Source organism: Pogona vitticeps, chromosome 3, assembly GCF_051106095.1.
Source record: "Pogona vitticeps strain Pit_001003342236 chromosome 3, PviZW2.1, whole genome shotgun sequence".
Taxonomy (NCBI): Eukaryota; Metazoa; Chordata; class Lepidosauria; order Squamata; family Agamidae; genus Pogona; species Pogona vitticeps.
Window position 1 is genome coordinate 221000350 of NC_135785.1, and position 18115 is coordinate 221018464.

An 18115-nucleotide genomic window follows, 5' to 3' on the forward strand; every position below is an offset into this window, starting at 1 on the left:
CAATTTCAAACCTCCACTGCCTTGTGGCTATATCCACTGATGGAAAAGGCTTCAGGAGTTAAACTCAAGGCAAAATCCAGAGTCCCAGAGGCAGTTTGCGTCATTCTGCCAACTCCTGTGATGCCGCTGGAACCAACTGTATTGACTCTTTCCTTTCCATTGGACTATTTCTGTGACGTGAAGAGGGGGGTTTTGCTGCTTGGGTAACAGCCTATCCTTCATATTATTTTACCCAGGCTTCGTGCTCTGGAGAGGACACTCCAGCTTTGCATACAGCGTCAAAACAACACGGAAAGGTATTACCACTCTCGAATTGGCCTTCTCAGCCACACTAGATGCTGTTCCAAGTCCTCCATACAGAACATGTTACCATAGTCTCTCGAGACTGAAGGATGCTTAACATCATGTGGTAGGCACCACACTCTGCACTAATTGCTGCTTGCTGTTTTTAGGATCCAAGCTAGTATGTAGTTCATATATACTTCGCATGATGAGAGCACGAATCATTTTCAGTAGCAAACTACACAAGCAATATTTTATTCCAGCACCCCACAACATAAGTTTTTATTGTCTAGGCCAGATTTCTTACAATTTCTGTTTTATTTAACATTATTAGATTCTGAAAAAGGGTGACTCTTAATTTTTGAAGGCACAATTAAACCAATATTTCAAAGTAGAATTTTCAGAACCTTCTACATATATTCACAGTTGAAAAAAATGAGTGCCATGTTCCATGGGCGTCTAGATTTTTTAAAAAAATGCAAAACCCACATTAGAAGTCCAACTTGCTACTTCAATTGTTGCTTGGGGGCCATTTGATACAACTGAATTGCAACAGTAGAATGAGACAGTAATCTTAGTTCTACTCACAATAAGTGTAACATATTGGGCATAATGTATTGTTAAAAAGATCTATTTTACTTTTTTAATTGAAGACTTGAAACTTAAAAGAGAGTGCTTTCCAAGTTTATAGAAAAACATGCTCTGTTCATTTTAGTAAAAATTCACACTGAGCAACAACATGATCAAGACTAGCTCTCTTGTGAACAGGTTTATGAGAACAACTGGAATTTCTACTGCTGCTTTGCCAATTCATCAGCCTTTAGCTGTTGGTTATACCTGTAAGAAAAATATATATGATTAATTAACTATGAGTACTTTCCACAAAGTAATATGGCCATTCATGTTTGAATTAAAGAAGTTTAGCTATTACTTTAGGAAGACTATGCATGGTTAATCTAGGGGGGCAGGGCAGGAATACTAGATGATCCTCACTGCACCTTTTTTATTATTTTCTAGTAAAATTTAAGGTGTTAACTATTACATGAAATCCCTTCTACCCATTCACTCTGCTCAAGTCAAAATGGATAAAACTCCAGATATATTAACAATGTTACCTAGAACCTGAAAGTCAGTGCATATATCAGCCAATATTTTTAGTATGTTGAGCCCTGAAAAGGGGTGAGAAATTTCTTGTCTGAGAGAAGCTATTCCAAATGACCTACTAAGAAACATAAACTCACATTCAGGGCTGTAACAACTAATACCTTGTTTCCCTGAAAATAAGCCCTAGTATGATTTTTCAGGATGCTCGTATAAGCCCTACCCCAAAAATAAGCCCTGGTTAAGTGAAACCCCGTCCTCCACCATTGTGCAGCAACCTGAAGATGATGACGTTACTGTATTTGAATAAATGTAGATAGTTGTACATGAAAACAATAAAACATCCCCTGAAAATAAGCCCTAATGCGTTTTTGGAACAAAAATTAATATAAGACCCTGTTTTATTTTCGGGGAAACACAGTATTTATTCTGATGAAACACAATATAACTGGGCAAAAAATCAGCCAGAAACCACTGAGATCTCATTTAGAGAACCTAATTTCACAATTGTTTCTAAAGGAGAAGGGAAGGATGGTTGAACATTCTGATTCTCACATTGCCACATATCATTATGTAGGGGAAGAAAGCAGTGTTGTATAAAAGAAAACAACTTGGAGAGGGCTAATCAGTTTGAGAGAGCTATTGCATAGCTAAGTACATTTCTGATGGGATTTATCATTTTGCAAGGCTTGAGAAGAACTTAGGAAAGTTATTTGTTTGGTTACTGATCATGCTTGGCACCAGATTCTGGGATTTGTCCAAATAAGTAAATTTCCCAAGGTGTGCACTGGGACCTTAAATTTGATGTTTGGGTTTCTCATTACCTGTAGCCTGAGTTAGAACCTGGGGCACTCGCCTGACCCACACCACAGGGTTCAGGTGACCATAGCAATTTCAGAGAGGAGGGAGAGAAGGGTTGCCAGCATCTACCTTCTGTTAGGTATCCTTGCCTTTAGCAGTATGACACAAAAAGATTTAATACATTTCTTCCCTATAACCTTTTGTACATGACAAAATATTCTGAGTTTGTTTCAGGAAAGAAAACGATAGTTGGAAATCTTCCTATTTACTTAAAACACCTACCTCCATATACGGTAGAGCTGAGAGCCACCAGCACACCCAACAAAGAAGTTAACCGTAAAGAGACCCCAATTTTTAGGAATGATAACTAGAGAATATCTTGACCAAATAAGGCCTGTGAAATTATAAAGAAAATGAAAAGATTACATAACAAGTAGACTTCATATGTCAACATTATTTGTTACATCAGATTTTTAGATCAGAAGCCACAAATAATCTAAACATGTCAACACTCCTATATATTAAGTATGTACTTCCAGTTATTTCTGGACCAAATGCTATTACTGTATATGAAATTTAATATTTTCCTTAATGTATTCTCGAAGACTTTCACGGCTGGGATCTGATGGTTGTTGTGGGTTTTTCGGACTCTTTGGCCATGTTCTGAAGGTTGTTCTTCCTGACGTTTCGCCAGTCTCTGTAGCTGGCATCTTTAGAGGACTGGAGTAGGAACTCTGTCCATGCTCTGTTGCTGTTTGTTGGATAGTTGAGTATAGCTGTGGGAACAGTCTTTGTGCAGCATTCACACCAGAATCAAAGAACATGAGAGACACTGTAGACTGAAACAACCAGAAAAATCAGCAGTCACTGAACATGCCATAAAACAAGCTGGACATGAAATTTTATTTCAAATACTGAAGTACTGGACAACACCAGCAATCATTATGTTAGACTGCACAGGGAAGCCATTGAAATCCATAAACATCAACATAGCTTCAACAAAAAAGAGGAAAGTCTGAAACTGAACAAAATACAAGCTGTATTTTCCAGTGCTGGAAAATACAGCCTGCAGAAGGTCAAGAAACTCTGTACAGCCACAGGACCAGGGATCATTGCACAAAAGAGACCAGCTAAAGACACCCATCAACCACAGTGACAGATAATCTCTCCCACTTATCACTACAATACATACACAACAAAAACACGCTGATCACCCTATCTCCTGAAAAGGACAAAGGCTGTTCCCACAGCTATAAATACTCAACTGTCTAACAAACAGCAACAAAGCATGGACAGAGTTCCTACTCCAATCCTCTGAAGATGCCGGCCACAGAGACTGGTGAAACATCAGGAAGAACAACCTTCAGAACACGGCCAAAGAGCCCGAAAAACCCACAACAACCATTTCCTTAATATTGAATTTATGGAATGAAAGATAGCAACACTTGGAACTGACCTCTACTCAGGTGTGGTTTATCAGTCCCTCCTGCTGGAGTTCTGGGACTGTGCAGCTTACCTATGACACTTGGAGACATGATGATGAGTAGAACTCCAGTCCTGTGGCTCTACAAATACTCAAACCTGCTGAACCATTTCATCTGAGATTGCCCATGCTACCTGCTCTACCCAAGCTATGATACTGTGGGTTGCCACCTGTGAAAGGCCCAGAAATCTATGACTAGGAACTGGGCCTTCTTAGTGGTGGTCACCACATTATGTAACTCTCTGCCAGCAGAGGTATATGCCAGGCCCCTTTCCTCCTTGCATACAAAAAGTTAATTAAAGCACATCTTTGCAGAGAAGTCTTTCAAGAACTCTCAATAAGCTATAATGTTTGTTACACTTTAAATCTTATTTTCTGGCTACTGTCACCACTGAGGGTTCTTTTTATTTTTTATTTTTGGAAGGTACATGGGGGGTGGGTGGGCGTTTTTATGTGTTTTTGTTATAAACAGCTCAGAGTAGTTGCTTATCACTAGATGGGTGAAATAAAAATTTACTCCCGCTACTACTACTACTAATCAACAAGAGTAATATCCAAAATTAAAGGGAAACAAGTTCTAATCAAATGGCGCTTGTTTCTAGAAGTGCACTGATAAGCAAATTAGACCTGTAAATGCAGGCAAGGCTTCCTGTTATTTAAAAGTGCTGAAATAAAGTGCCATATTCTTAAAGGAACCTACCATTCAGCAAAGAGTCTGTGCACAGGGCTTTGATCACAGAGTAACTAGTGAAAAATCAAACAGGAGGGAGGAGATTCACAGCACATCCCACAGCCTAGAAATTTTGGTCACTTATGCAAACAAAAAATTACTAACAAAAGAACGGGACTATCTGAGGAGTCATGCCTGAAAAACTAAGTCATTTTAACCAACGGTCAAGTAATAGTTGAAGATCCTGTATGCAAATGACACACCACCATCTCCATAAAGACTGCAGCTTAGCAATGTGAACAATGTGCTCTGATCACAAGTGTTTTGATTTATGTTGTACTTTACTCCTGTTAGGACATTTTGTAGCGCAAAGTTCCTAGACTAAGGTCTCACTAGTTCAAACAAATCCATTTGTAGGTGTTCCTGCTAGAGTGAGGGATTGTATATTTCTGAAATTGCTTTTATATCATGTTCCCCAATTATATCTTCATTTGTGCACATTTAAAAGTACCTGAAGATTTTTTAAACACAGAATATACATACCAGTAGCCATAAGCACAGCAGACTGTGACGTGCTGAGCTTTTCTGCTGGCCTGGCCATATCAGCCATTCCAGCACATACCAGACCCTGTAAAAGAAAAGTAGCCACCTACATTATACTGTAGTAGTTTGTTCATGTTTCAGTGAGAACCCAGATGTTACTGACTGTGTGGTTTAGTCAGAATACAAATAGCTATGATAAATGCAAGTATACTTAAGGGAATCTAGGCTGCCTTTGCAAAGATGGTGACTGCAGCTTTCCTGCCTAAGAGAAGCTGCAGCCACCATCTTTGCAAAAGGCAGCCTGGATTCCCTTAAGGGAGGCTAAGGGAATCTGGGCTGCCCTTTGCAAAGATGGTGCCTGCAACTTCCCTGCCCTAAAAGAAGCCACAGCCACCATCTTTGCAAAGGGCAGCCAGTGTCCCTTATCGCAGGCCGTGGCTCCGGAGGTCACCACAGTGGGTGGTGATGGATGGCGGGGGCGGGTGGCAGTAGATTATGGCGGCACCAGGCAGTGGTGGAAGGCAGCAGCAGCTAAGGTAGGGAGGGGAAGGGGGTGGGGGATAGGCTGTGGGGGTGGGTGGCTGTGGGGCTGGCTGGTTTTTTTTAAAAAAAGAGTGAAACTGTCATTAAAGGATACTGGTGAACAAGAGGCATTTTTACCTTGGTTAATGTAGATCCTTTTTTTTTCATACCATATATTTATGTTGATAAAACATAATAATAATATGTATACTGTTCCTCTCAAATGAAATGTCAGCAGCCACTGCTAATAGAATGCAGGCTGGTCACTAATAAAAAACATTTTTAATTTGCCTTTTACAGACAAGATTCATATGTCAGGTCATAAAGACTGACACGTGAACCCTATAGGCCTTTAGAGATCTCTTGGAACACAGTCATGCCTGTGTTCATCACAGATGGCATTTACTCCTGAAAGGGTTAATTCCAGCATGAAATCAGATAACCATTCTAAGTCGCATCAAAATTCATCTGGGTATCAAAATACAAGTCTTCATTGATGCACTGAATCCAGGCAACATCAGTTTGCCTATTTTTAAAAGCTTTATTTATCTACATTGCTTCTATGTTCCACATGCATAAAAACACTACACAGTAGTTAAAAACAGGTAACTTTTAAAGAAGTGACAAGCACATTAGGTTATACTTAAATCAAACTTACAGCTATGAAAAACTGTAGACACAAACACTTAAACAGAAATACATTCTTGCAACTTGTGAAAAATTGCAAGTGTGGCTGCCATCCAAAATTCTTACAACTATAAGAAGCTGCAAATAAAAGTACATTCAAAAACAAAACTTAGCCGTGGGCAGAGCTTAAATCATGTTACAATCACATTTCAAAATCGTAGTAGTATGCATTCTAAAAATGCAGGAGCTTATAGTCTTAAAAGACATTCAAAGAGTAGAGAATATAGCTTTTAAAATATCAAATTTCTTAAAAGTAATTATAAAGTAAAATATATTTTTTGTCTTTATGCATATTAGGAGGACAGACACAGCAAATTAAACACAGTAATGTTCTCACATAGCCAAGCCAGCGATGTACTGTACCAGTTTGTATCTATGGTGGGAAATCCATGATGTTTTGTTGCTGTCTTCTGGAAATGCAGTCTTCTGCTGTGCTGCTACATGTTTGTAGCTCTTTGATGTCTGGTGCCTAGTATCTGTGTTGTTGGTATCTGGTGTTGTGTGGCCTGTGTAATATGTATCTCTTGCCTCTCTATATTTCTCTCAGTCATTTACATTACTCTTCAACTATAAACAACTGAATTTTGTTGGTGTAGTCAATTACTGATCTCTATAAATGTAGAAAATATTTAATGGAAATCTCTATTGCTATTACTGTGGGAATAGCTAACTAGTCCCATAGAAATTTACTTGGGTGTGGTTTTGCTGGATAGGCAAAATGCCACTGAGTGTAAAGTGCTGGTGAATAAAATTTGTCAGGTATCAATTTGCTCTATGAGCATATTAGGACTCCAGCAGCCCCCCCCCTCTCTCTGGTGTTTCCTTATCATTTGTTTACATATTCATTTGTCAGTCATGAAAAATTATTTTGCAAGCCAATGTTATTGTACATTGACCTTGCTTTCAGGCTGGATGGAGCTCTAGCTAATGACTTTTGTCACACAGCTGTTCAAACGTCATTTTTAAAGCACAGTGTGCAAGGTCAACATGGCATTTTTACAGTCCTCTTAATTATTTTAACTCTATACATTCAAAATATCAAACTTTGACACATCCAGATCAGAGTCCAACATATGGACCTCTAAGCACTAAGTACTGATCCATCACGTCAACTTACCCATTTCATAACTGGTGCCCAGAAAAACACTGTTTTGGGACCTGTAAGAGAATACTTTATTTAGTTGTGTGACTCAAATGACACATAATGAACTAGAACTACACATTATAGACCTGCAAGCCAAAAAAGAAAAAAAGAAAGAAAGAAAGAAACTAAGTATCTTTACAACAAAAAGGGAAAACTAAACATGTTGGTCTGTTTCAGCAACAACTAAATACAGCAGCATCTTTAAGACAAACAAATTTGTTTCAGAGTGAACCTATGCAGATAAAATCCACATCTTCAAAGATAGTTTTGAAGATACCACTGCACTACTTTTTTTGTTTTGTTATTGCTGAAATAGACCAACATGTCTAAATCTCTGAAACAGGACTGCTTGTATTATTTTGTGTACAATCTCCTGTACAAGTTGCACAAAGCTACTGTATTATTGTGCAAAACAGCAAATAGCTTGGGTGTACTAGCTAGACATAAGTTAGTAAAAAAATGAAAAAAGAAAATTAATAGTTGTGCCTTGCACTATATAAGTTAGAAGTTATGAAAGGAACTTACTAATCATAAGATAGGAAAAGGTAAAGGTCTCCCTTGACGTTTAGTCCAGTCATGTCTGACTCTATAGGGCAGTGCTCATCCCTGTTTCCAAGCCATAGAGCCAGCATTTTGTCCATAGACAGTTTCCGTGGTCATGTGGCCAGCACAACTAGATGCGGAACGCTGTTTATTTATCTACTTGCATTTTTATATGCTTTCAAACTGCTAGGTTGGCAGGAGCTGGGACAAGTGACGGAAGCTCACTCCGTTGCGTGGATTCGATCTCATGACTGCTGGTCTTCTGACCTTGCAGCACAGAGGCTTCTGCGGTTTAACCCACAGCGACACCACATCCCTTCATGAGATACATCCCAATATCTGAGAAGAGGAATTGGATTTATGACAAACATACTTTTCCCAAGATGAAAGGAGCAAATTAAGATGATGTTCACACCACACATAGAGAATGATCTTCTGCCCTGACACGGTGGATTTGCTCTGACCTGAATGTACCTAGCATTGGAAATCGTATGGAACCTGGGGAACAAAGGAGGAAATCCAAAGCTATGTGAGCATTCTTCTCCTCTCCCAGGCAGCTGTGCCACATTCCATGTCTGGAGAAGGTCACAGCAACTGTAACAGTGGTAGAGAATCTGCTGAACGAACGCCCCAGTTATCACTAGTTGTTACAGTAGAATATACAATATAGATTCACAGCTGCTTTTATCTGACTTTGCAGCAGCTTTTGCAGTCACAGAATGGTCCATTATTAATTATGTGCAACAACTGTTCGCTGAAATCTTGTTGCACAAACTATGCCTGAGGAAAGATTAGGATGTTACTGGCAGAAGGCTATTTTCAATAATTAAAAACTTCCAAATTCTGTCCTGCACTTTTCAAACTCCTGTTTAATCCCTTTGATCACAGGGAAACTGATAGCAACTTGGGATGCAAAGGAGTAAGTATTTAATTACTACAAATCTCCCCCTGCTAGTAACATCCTCCAGAAGCAGTGATTTTTAGTAATTGACACCTTCCGTCTCCCATCCTGTGGCTTCTACAGTTTCCATGCAATGATTACATGGGAGTTGGAAAAGCCACAGGACAGAAGTTAGGAAGTTTTTAATTACCAAGAGTTGCCCCCTGCCAGTGACATCATACCATCACACTGGTTTAAGTTATGTAACAGGACTACAGTCTTTAAATTATTTTAAAAGCATTTCATGTGAAATCTGACAAAGTTTAGCACACATCATGACTGCACTCTTCCAAAGTTAAATTGCATATTCTCTTGATACCACCTGAAGAATTTGGCCATTAAGCAAATGATTTTGCTTATAGAACAAAGATGAGATATATTTACTATGAAAGGACACTGTTACAAATACTTACAGGTATAAATGAAAGAAACCTAGAACACAATACAGTAGTCTCTTTGAGGTAATGGCAGAACTCTCTATTTTCAAAATACAGTACTCCGTTCCAGAGGTTAATCCAAGGGACTGAAGAGTATTTTGCAATACACTGGGAACCAATAATTGATGGTCAGGTTCTCTAAGAGTTGGTGGCATCTAACACTAAGTTTTACACTTTATAACAGGACACTACATATAAAACCTAAAGATAGGCAATACATGTGTGATCAGTAAATAAAAAAATACCTTGACAAAGACAGGAAAGGCACAGTGGATTTCACAAACTGCAGAGGACTTGTAAAACAGGTACTACAATAACCAGTTACTAAATAAGTTGCAAAATAACATTTGCAGCTGAAACTATCAGCAGCAACTATGTACCCCTTCTGAATTTTGCACTGTAGGAAAAAACCACAGGAGTCTTGTAATCGATGAGACTTCCTACTTTTTGGGAAAGGATCAAGGCATAACTTTGTCTTTAGATAGATAGATAGATTAGGTAGATAAACAGATAGTAGATACACACACACACACTTTTGCTCCATAAACATTAGGATATAACAACTTACTTGGAGTTCATTATCCATATCCAAAATAATAAAATTGACTCCTGACATGAATTTATTAAATAAGGCAACAGTGTGTGTGTGTGTGTGTGTGTGTACGTGTGTGTGTGTGTACACACTCACCAATCAGATCTCTGGCAGCTACATGTGTAGGTCCAGATTTTAGTATCAGAGACTCTCAAATATTTTAAAGATTTTTTTAAAAAAACCTTAAATATACAGATACAACAAAAATTGAATGTTTTCATTACAGCAAGCAACATACTTGATTGTTCGCAAGTAGTAAACATCTGTAACTTTCCGGTCTATCCGAGCCTAATTTATTTGCTTTGCCTTCTAATTTAAAGAGCTAAAATTTTTAGAAACTCTGATTGTCTGTTTCATTAATGTTGTCTATAAAGGCAATATTATATCTTTCTGGAGAAGTGTTCTGCTCTAAACATTGAGTAATCATCTTGCATACTAAAATTTATATCTTAATACTTACGTTTTCCATATAACTGCTTTGTTTTATTGGAGGAAATGAGATGAATTTAGCTGAGTTAAGTACTTTTACATGCATGAGTAGTAGTAGAACAAAGGAAATCTAAATTCTCTATGATGGAAGTGTAAAGCTCAAGGACGTTTCAGTATGTTTGAGCAAAGATTGCTTGCAATCTCCAGAAATGTAATAGAAGAACGATTTGTAATTACTATATCCAAATTGTTCTTGAATGAAGCTGTGCAAGATAAAGAAATGTTGTGAAGTCATAGAATCATACAGTAGAATTGTAGAAAAACTGAGTTGGAAGGGGCCTGCAAGGCCATCAAGTCCAACCCCCTGGTCAATGCAGGAATCCAAATCAAAGCAGATCTGATAGATGGTGGTCCAGTTTTTCTCTTGAATGGCTTACATGCTAGAGTACTACGCATCACCTCCTGAGGTAATTGGGTCCATTGTCATACTACTCTAACAGTTAAGACATTTTTCCTGATATTCAGCCTAAATGTAGATAGCTGTAGCCTGAGCCCATTATTACATGTCCTGCACTCTGGGGTGACAGAGGACAAATCCTGCCCCTCTTCTGTATGATTACCTTTCAAGTATTTGAAGAGTGCTATCATATCTCCATTCTGTCTTCTTTTCTCAAGGCTAAACATGCCTACTTATTTCAGTCTTTCCTTACAGGGCTTAGTTTCCAGTCCCCAGATCATTCTTATTGCTCTCCTCTGAACTTGCTCCAGTGGTCATGTAGATCAGTGGTTCTTAACGTGGGCGATAATGCCCCCCAGGGGGCGATTTCATTTTTCAGGGGGGCGGTAGAACGAAAAGGGGCAGCGTGGGGGCACTGGAGCAAAAGGGGGGCGGTAGGGGGGCGCTGGAGCAAGCCAAACCTGTGAAGATGGCTGCAGCCTTTTTACAGTGGGCATGAATGTATATATTTTCCTCCAATTTTAATTTCGTTTCAGACTTTATGTCTTGAAATTTTTAGTTCCTGCATTTGTTTTTATGCCCTTTTTATATTTCTTTTTGCAACTAAATCATTAAATGTTACTTTTTGGGGGGGCATTTCATTTTCTTAGAATTTAGTTTTGCTTTCAGGGGTCATTGGATTTAAGTGTCTTAAATAAATAAATAAATAAATAAATAAATAAATAAATAAATAAATAAATAAATAAATAAATAAATAAATAAAAAAGATATCATCACCGCGGGGAGGGGGTTGATGATAACTTCCTCAATGGCTCAAGGGGGCGTTTCTTTCAAAAAGGTTAAGAACCACTGATGTAGATCAGGGATAGGCATACTTCAGTGTTCTGTGATTTACTTTTTAACTAAATCTCCAAGGTCCACCAACCAGAGCCAGTTGTAAAATGTAGGTTGATGTAAATGAAAAAAGCATACCTGGTCATAAGTTTGGCCTAGAAACATATTTTTAGTAGGTGAAGTGGAGTTGGCATGCTTTCTTTCACACACAAATCTACTGCTGTTCCCCACAACCAAAGCTGTCCTCATTCCAGCCTAATTTATGATGGGAAAGGTGCTTTTTGTTACCACTGAGAGCCAGAAGCTCATGCTGATATACTATAAATAAACCAGAAATTTATCAGTACTTTCTGCCTGTTCTGATGTATGTAAATCTACATGCTGCTTTCAACAACTAAAGGATTACTCTCCCAACAGTATTATAAAGGCTTTCTGAATGTATTTGCTGTAAGTATAGACATATTTTGCAAGACAGAGGCTCAATTATTCTTGGTGTGTTTGGGAAATTCTAAAGAGCTTTCTATTGAAAGCTACACAAAGAACAAAAAGAAAACATCAAGTTAGGTCTTTCTGATGCCAACACCAAACTTCCACTGCATGGCAACAATTACAATTCAGGGAGCTGGCCACTTGACAGAGCTTTCACAGACTGAAGCATGGAACAGACAACTAGAATAGGAAATGGAGTTGTTAATTAGCACTTCAGATACCAGAAGTAAAAAGATAGGCTCCAAATACTGCAGCTTATGTTCAAGGAAAACATCCCTTATCAAATTAGGGCATCAAACTGACCTGTTCTAAGGTCAGAATTTGTGTATGTAATGTAGGATGTCTGAGCTTTCAACATCAGTTAATACTCAGATGCTAAATTCAACAGCATAAAATTTTGCTCAGAAAACCTTCTTTCATAAGACATTGAATATCTATACACATGTGAAATACTGTATCAGATTTTCTCAGAATCATTCACATGTGTGCTTCACATACTGTACATTATTTCAATGATTCTCAGAAAATCTGGTGACTAGGCTAGTATTGCATCCATAGTTAATAAATAAATAAAACTGTCATCAAGACAATTCTGAATTCTGGCAATCCTTTTCAGGGTGCTCTAGGTAGAGAGTACTCAGGAGCGTTTCACCATATCCTTCTTCTGGGGGAATTCTGGGACTGTGCAGGTTGCCCAAGGCCATGTAAGCTGGCTCTTCTGGAATGCACAGTAGGGAACTGAACACCCAACCTCCATAGTGAAACATACATTATTTCAATGATTCTCAGAAAATCTGGTGTGTTAGGTTAGTAAAGAGTAAAGAGTAAAGCACAGCAGTCTGTAGCAAAAAGTTTGCCCAAGGCTACCTACAGAGTTCATAACAAGCTTTAAGCAATTCATTTCCTGATTTAAATGACAGATGATACCATGCTGAAGCCATTGGACGCTGTTTTTCACAATGATGCATACTTGAAATTAATGTCACAACTTGCATTTCTTTTTTTAAAATGAGGACAAAATTTGTATCAATAAGTTGGCAGATGTACAGTGGGAGAAGAAAACAGTAGTAACATTTTGTAGCCCTTTAAAGACTTACAGATTTACGTATTTCAGAAGATTTCTTTCACCGTGACCTTTCATGGATCAAAATCCACTTTCTCAGATACACAAGTGCAAATATGTCACCCATGTATTTACATGTCTGAAAAAGACTTTGAACCACAAAAACGTGTACTGGAAATAAATCTGTTTGTCTTTAAAGTATTGCAGTATTTAGCCTTTATCCTTCTCTTTCATTCCTTTATTTTTGCCAATATGTTGAGACAGACTAACAAAGCTATTTCCTTGAAAAATACTGTCTCAGATATCAATTAATACAGTATTTGCACTCACACTGCCCTGACTGTTGTTTAAATCCTGAAGGCACCATTTTATATGTATTCATTGTATAAGGCTTTTTCTTACGAAACATGTCTGACACCAGGCCTTTTGATTCACTTACATTTCTTTCCATGACCTACACTATTTGTCATCTATATGATCCAGGCATAATGCATTTTTATACTTATTATATCTCCCAATAAAAGTGATTTTTCCTGGCAGCAGAAACAGAAGCAACAGCTTACATTTTGCACATAGTATAAAAGCAAAATGATTCTTACAATACTGTAACTACCTTTATCACTCAAACACCTTAACACCCAGTTTACACCAGAGAAACTGCCAAACGTATTTGTTCTTATTCTTTTTCTCTTTATACAGCCCAGCCATGAACTTTCTCAAACGTTTGCACAGTGGAAAGATACAGACACTAAGAAATCTAGAGTCAGATAAAGAAGAAAGATAAACAGCAAGTAGTTTTAGAATGGATTATAGCTACAGATAAGAGATTAGGAACAGTTTCCCCTTTTCCACTGTGAGTAAATCCAAAGGAAAACTGTGGTTAACAAAAGCATGAAAAGTCCTATGCTAGGTCAGATCAAAGCATTTAGTTCAGTGTTCTGTTCACACAATGGTCAACTAGAATACTAGCTGGATTTGGGGAACCCCCAAAAAGGCATGGGCACAACAGCATTATTCTACCTGTGTTTCTCAGCAACTAATGTTTAGTTATATATTACCTCTAATAATGCAAATTATATACATAGCCATCATGACTTGCAGTAATTGATGGCTCTTGCTTCCATGAATTTATCTAATCTCATTTTAAAGCCATTCAAACTGGAAACCAATGTTACAATTTGTGGAAGAGTACTCCATAGCAGTGGTTCTTAACCTTTTCATGACCACAGACCCCCTTAAAATATATTTTGTTGCTGCAGACCACCAAGACTTAATTCAAGATTTTAAAACTCTAAAGGGCATCAAATATTTATTTAAAGTTTCTCATGGGGGGTCTTCAAATTTGGAGATGAGAAATAAGTTAATCTGTTAATGCACACACTCCTTTTGTAATATTTTTATTGAAATGATTCCATTCAAATTTATAATCATCATCATCCTTAATTCTTGCTGGAGAAACTAAAATTACAAGCAGATATAAATCATTAATATGACACACTTATAAAAAAACTCACATGAAAATGAAAGCTAGAAAATGATATGAATATAATTTGTACAAAATTGTACCTCATTAAACACAAGTTGGGTGAGAGGGAAAGGGAACATGTTATATTAATATAATTAATGAAAAGGCTGGTGGTGCATTCCACTTACAAGCGCTGCTTTATTGAGCTTAATAGCTGTAACTTGTATTCTGAGTTCTGTATGTTTTTCAAATGGCTTCTATACTTATTTTTAAGGTAAACAAGAGCAGAGAATGATTTTTTTTGCACAAGTATGTTGTTACAAAAGGCAGTAATACTTTCATAGCCCTCTTCAATAGTTCTGGAAAATCTGCTTCTGGGGGGGGGGGGCACAGAAATTTGGAAGAGTCTGTTCCCTGAACTGCATTTCAGAGCACCATCCATGGATATTTCTATGAGCTTGCCTTCCTCTGCTGCTGTGAGTCCATACAAATTAAGTGAAAATGGATCTCTAATCCATTTTTTCCTTGCATCAGAAATAGGAAAATATTCATGGAAAGTATGCTGCAAATCTTCCAAATGATGCAGTAAGTGATGTGTTCTCAGACAACTCATCAGTGGATCCAATAAATTTTTGATGTTTGGAATTGTCTCATATTTTCAGTTTGAAAGGCAATGATGCCACAATTCCAACTTTTTGATAATTGCTTTGATCTTGTATTCAACTTGAAAAATGGTAACCTCATTGAAGATTTAAGTGAGCATATTTAAATGGATGAAGATATCTGACAGATATACTAATTTGACTAACCAAGAAAAAATCTGTCAACCAATCATTGAGGTGAAATTGCTTCTCCAAGAGGAAAAATCTTATCTCTTCTCTCAATGCCCAAAAAACATTACCTCATGATAGCCAACAAACTTCACAGTGTAGCAAAAGTTGGTGGTGTTCACTGTTCGTATCTTTGCAAAGCTGTTCAAAGTCTTGAATTCAATTATTTGCTTTTTATAAAGTTAACAACTTTGATTGATTCATTTAAGATCTGTTTTAGTTTTTTCTAATATATTCTTAGCAACTAGACCTTCCCTATATATGCAGCAATAGTACCAAGTCACCAACAGTATGATTTCTTAATCTGTGCAACAAGTTCAGTAAGTTTTCCAGACACTGTTCATTTCCCATCTATGCTAATTCCATTGCATTTCAACCAATTAATGTCATGAGATATTATAAACTTTTAAAGCTGTTAAATATTTCTTCAGCTGTACTGTGTACAAATGAGGAAAAAAACATTTTTTTCTCATGCTCATGCCGAACATAGCACAGTAAAATCACTCTGTTATAGCTGTGGTTTTGTCCAATTATATTGCAAAGCAGGGGGACATGCAAATTCTTTCTAATAACTATTCCTTGATATTAGCTGACAAACCATCAATTTGCTTCTTAACTGTGTCATTTGATGAAGGTATAAAGGAAAGGTCCTTGGCAGCTTTCTCGTTGATAAATGCAGGAAACCATGATTTTTGCAGCAGGCAATATACATTCTTCACCTATTGTATACAGTTTTCTGTTTTTTGCTATTTGTTAAGAAACTCCAAACGAGGTCCTCAAATATCTAGACTATTTTTAAACCCACAAAAGCACAATTGTTTATGTTATGTACCTAAACATCAAGACACAGTAAAATCTTAGAACTGTCAAGGTAAAAAGATTAAGGCACATTTTACTGAAAAAAATCCTGAAGCAAGTAGTTGCATAAGGGATGCTTCTAAGCAAGATGATATACTGGGGGGTGGGAGGACAAAAATCACCTCCAGCAGGTAACACTTTTCCTTAAAACATGACAAGGAAAAGGAGCAATCAGATTTCTTTAACCCTTTAGGGCATGACAAACATGTCAACATTGACTTTAGGCCTAGAAATGGCTTAAAGTGCATATTTTCAAGACAGATGCCCTTTCAAAGAACTAGTGTAGCATGACCAAAATAACATTGCTTCACAAGAATATCTTCTAAAAACAGAAAGTAATTGCAAGTCTGACTCATACTACATAAGAAAGCCTTGATTTTAAAACAGCTATGTAAAAAACAAAAACAAAAAATCAATATATGTAGTTTGACAATTCTTCTTTCCTGGTCTACACTAGATGACAATTCCATATACTGTACAATTCCATTTTCCTATCTGGCCATCTTCGTTCTCTTCTCATTTCTAGAAATGGAGATAAAAATCTATTTCCCCAAAAGAATCTGTTTAGTGATGAGAGCAAAAGCCTTGGAAAACAGCCTTTCTGTTATTCAGGCTATACAAGAAAACAGAAAATGGGATTGTGCCTCTCATTCCATCCAAACCCTTTAACTGCACAAGTTTGTCTCCACTGGAAGAAAAGGAGAGGGCTGATGAGATTCTAGAGGCACCCATTTTACCATCTCTGATCTGTAAGTACGTTTATTACTGTATCTTTACAACCTTTTGCTTTGTTAAAGACTTCCAAGTGGCATACATAGCTCCTGTTCTTCCACATTTTATTCTCGCAACCACCTTGTGAGAGTGATTAGGAGACACCCATTGCGCCCAAGGTCGCACCACGAACTCTGTGGATGAGTTTTAATTCCAGTATACCCATTAATAATGATTCTAAACAATATATCACACCGGGTCGCTTTCCATGCCTTGGAAAATTTTCCAAGAATGGCAGTGAAAAGGAAAGGGATAATCAGACACAGCAAAGTTGAGGCTTGTTCTCTGTCCCCATGATGCGATGTGATAACCCCTGTACCTAACCCTATGCTCTCTTCTGGTGACCAGGAGGTATCTCCGAGGATACAGCTCGATGGCCGGGACACCAGCCTTTCTTTTCACACATATCGACGCTCACGGGTTGTCTCCAACGAGCAAACGTTTCCCATTTCCACCTTCCTTCCAATACCTGCTGGGTGGTTGTACAAAGGGCGCAGCCGGGGCGGCAATAAAAGCTCGATCCGGTCCAAGAAACGATGATAAGAGGCCCGGAAGCCCGCAGTTGCAGCGCCCGCCATCCTGATGTGCGGTGACAGCGGCGGCGGGAGCGAGTAGGACAAGGTCTCCCTCTGCGACCCGCTGCCCTTCTCTTTCACACAGACTGAGCAGAATAAACCGACCTACTCCGAAAAATATAAGCCAGTGCTATGACGATTCCCCTTTGCAACGTTTTGATTTGCTCGCCGACGGAGCAAGGGGCGGGGCTTAACCGCCGGGCTTCGCGCTATTGGACACTTAGAGGGGCGTCCATTACCGGCTTACCACAGAGCGTTAATGACATTTTTATGGTCAGTTTGGTGTCCCTTTTTTATGACGATAGAGAGGTGGGCGACGGTCGATGACGACTGAAACTCTTGTTTTCGTTAACGGAGAACTGGCTGTCAAAATGAACATGTCCGCTTAGCAGCTTTCTATAAGCTTCTTCATAATGTTTAGTGACACCTTTGGACTGTCAGCATACAGGAGGCTTGAAGGAAAGAATAGCCAGGTTTTCCTCACTATACAAAAGGTGTGCCCTATTCCCAGGTAGCTGAGCGACTGTTCCCTCATGCGGTGCCCAAAGCCCCATACCAGGACGGCAACCGCTCGTGGCGGCCATTGCTGAAACTGCGAG

The 18115-nt window shown here is 38.2% G+C and overlaps 1 protein-coding gene across 1 annotated transcript; it reads right to left on the reverse strand.

Annotated features, from left to right (window-relative positions):
• Positions 1–506: 506 nt before the first annotated feature.
• On the reverse strand, positions 507–17693 carry MPC2 (mitochondrial pyruvate carrier 2). The gene is made up of 5 exons (XM_020810490.3): positions 17411–17693; positions 7207–7247; positions 4881–4965; positions 2467–2578; positions 507–1119 (listed from the first exon to the last, which is right to left on the reverse strand). The coding sequence occupies exons 1-5, from the start codon at positions 17517–17519 to the stop codon at positions 1074–1076; spliced, it is 393 nt and encodes a 130-aa protein (XP_020666149.1). The 5' UTR covers positions 17520–17693; the 3' UTR covers positions 507–1073.
• Positions 17694–18115: the final 422 nt, after the last annotated feature.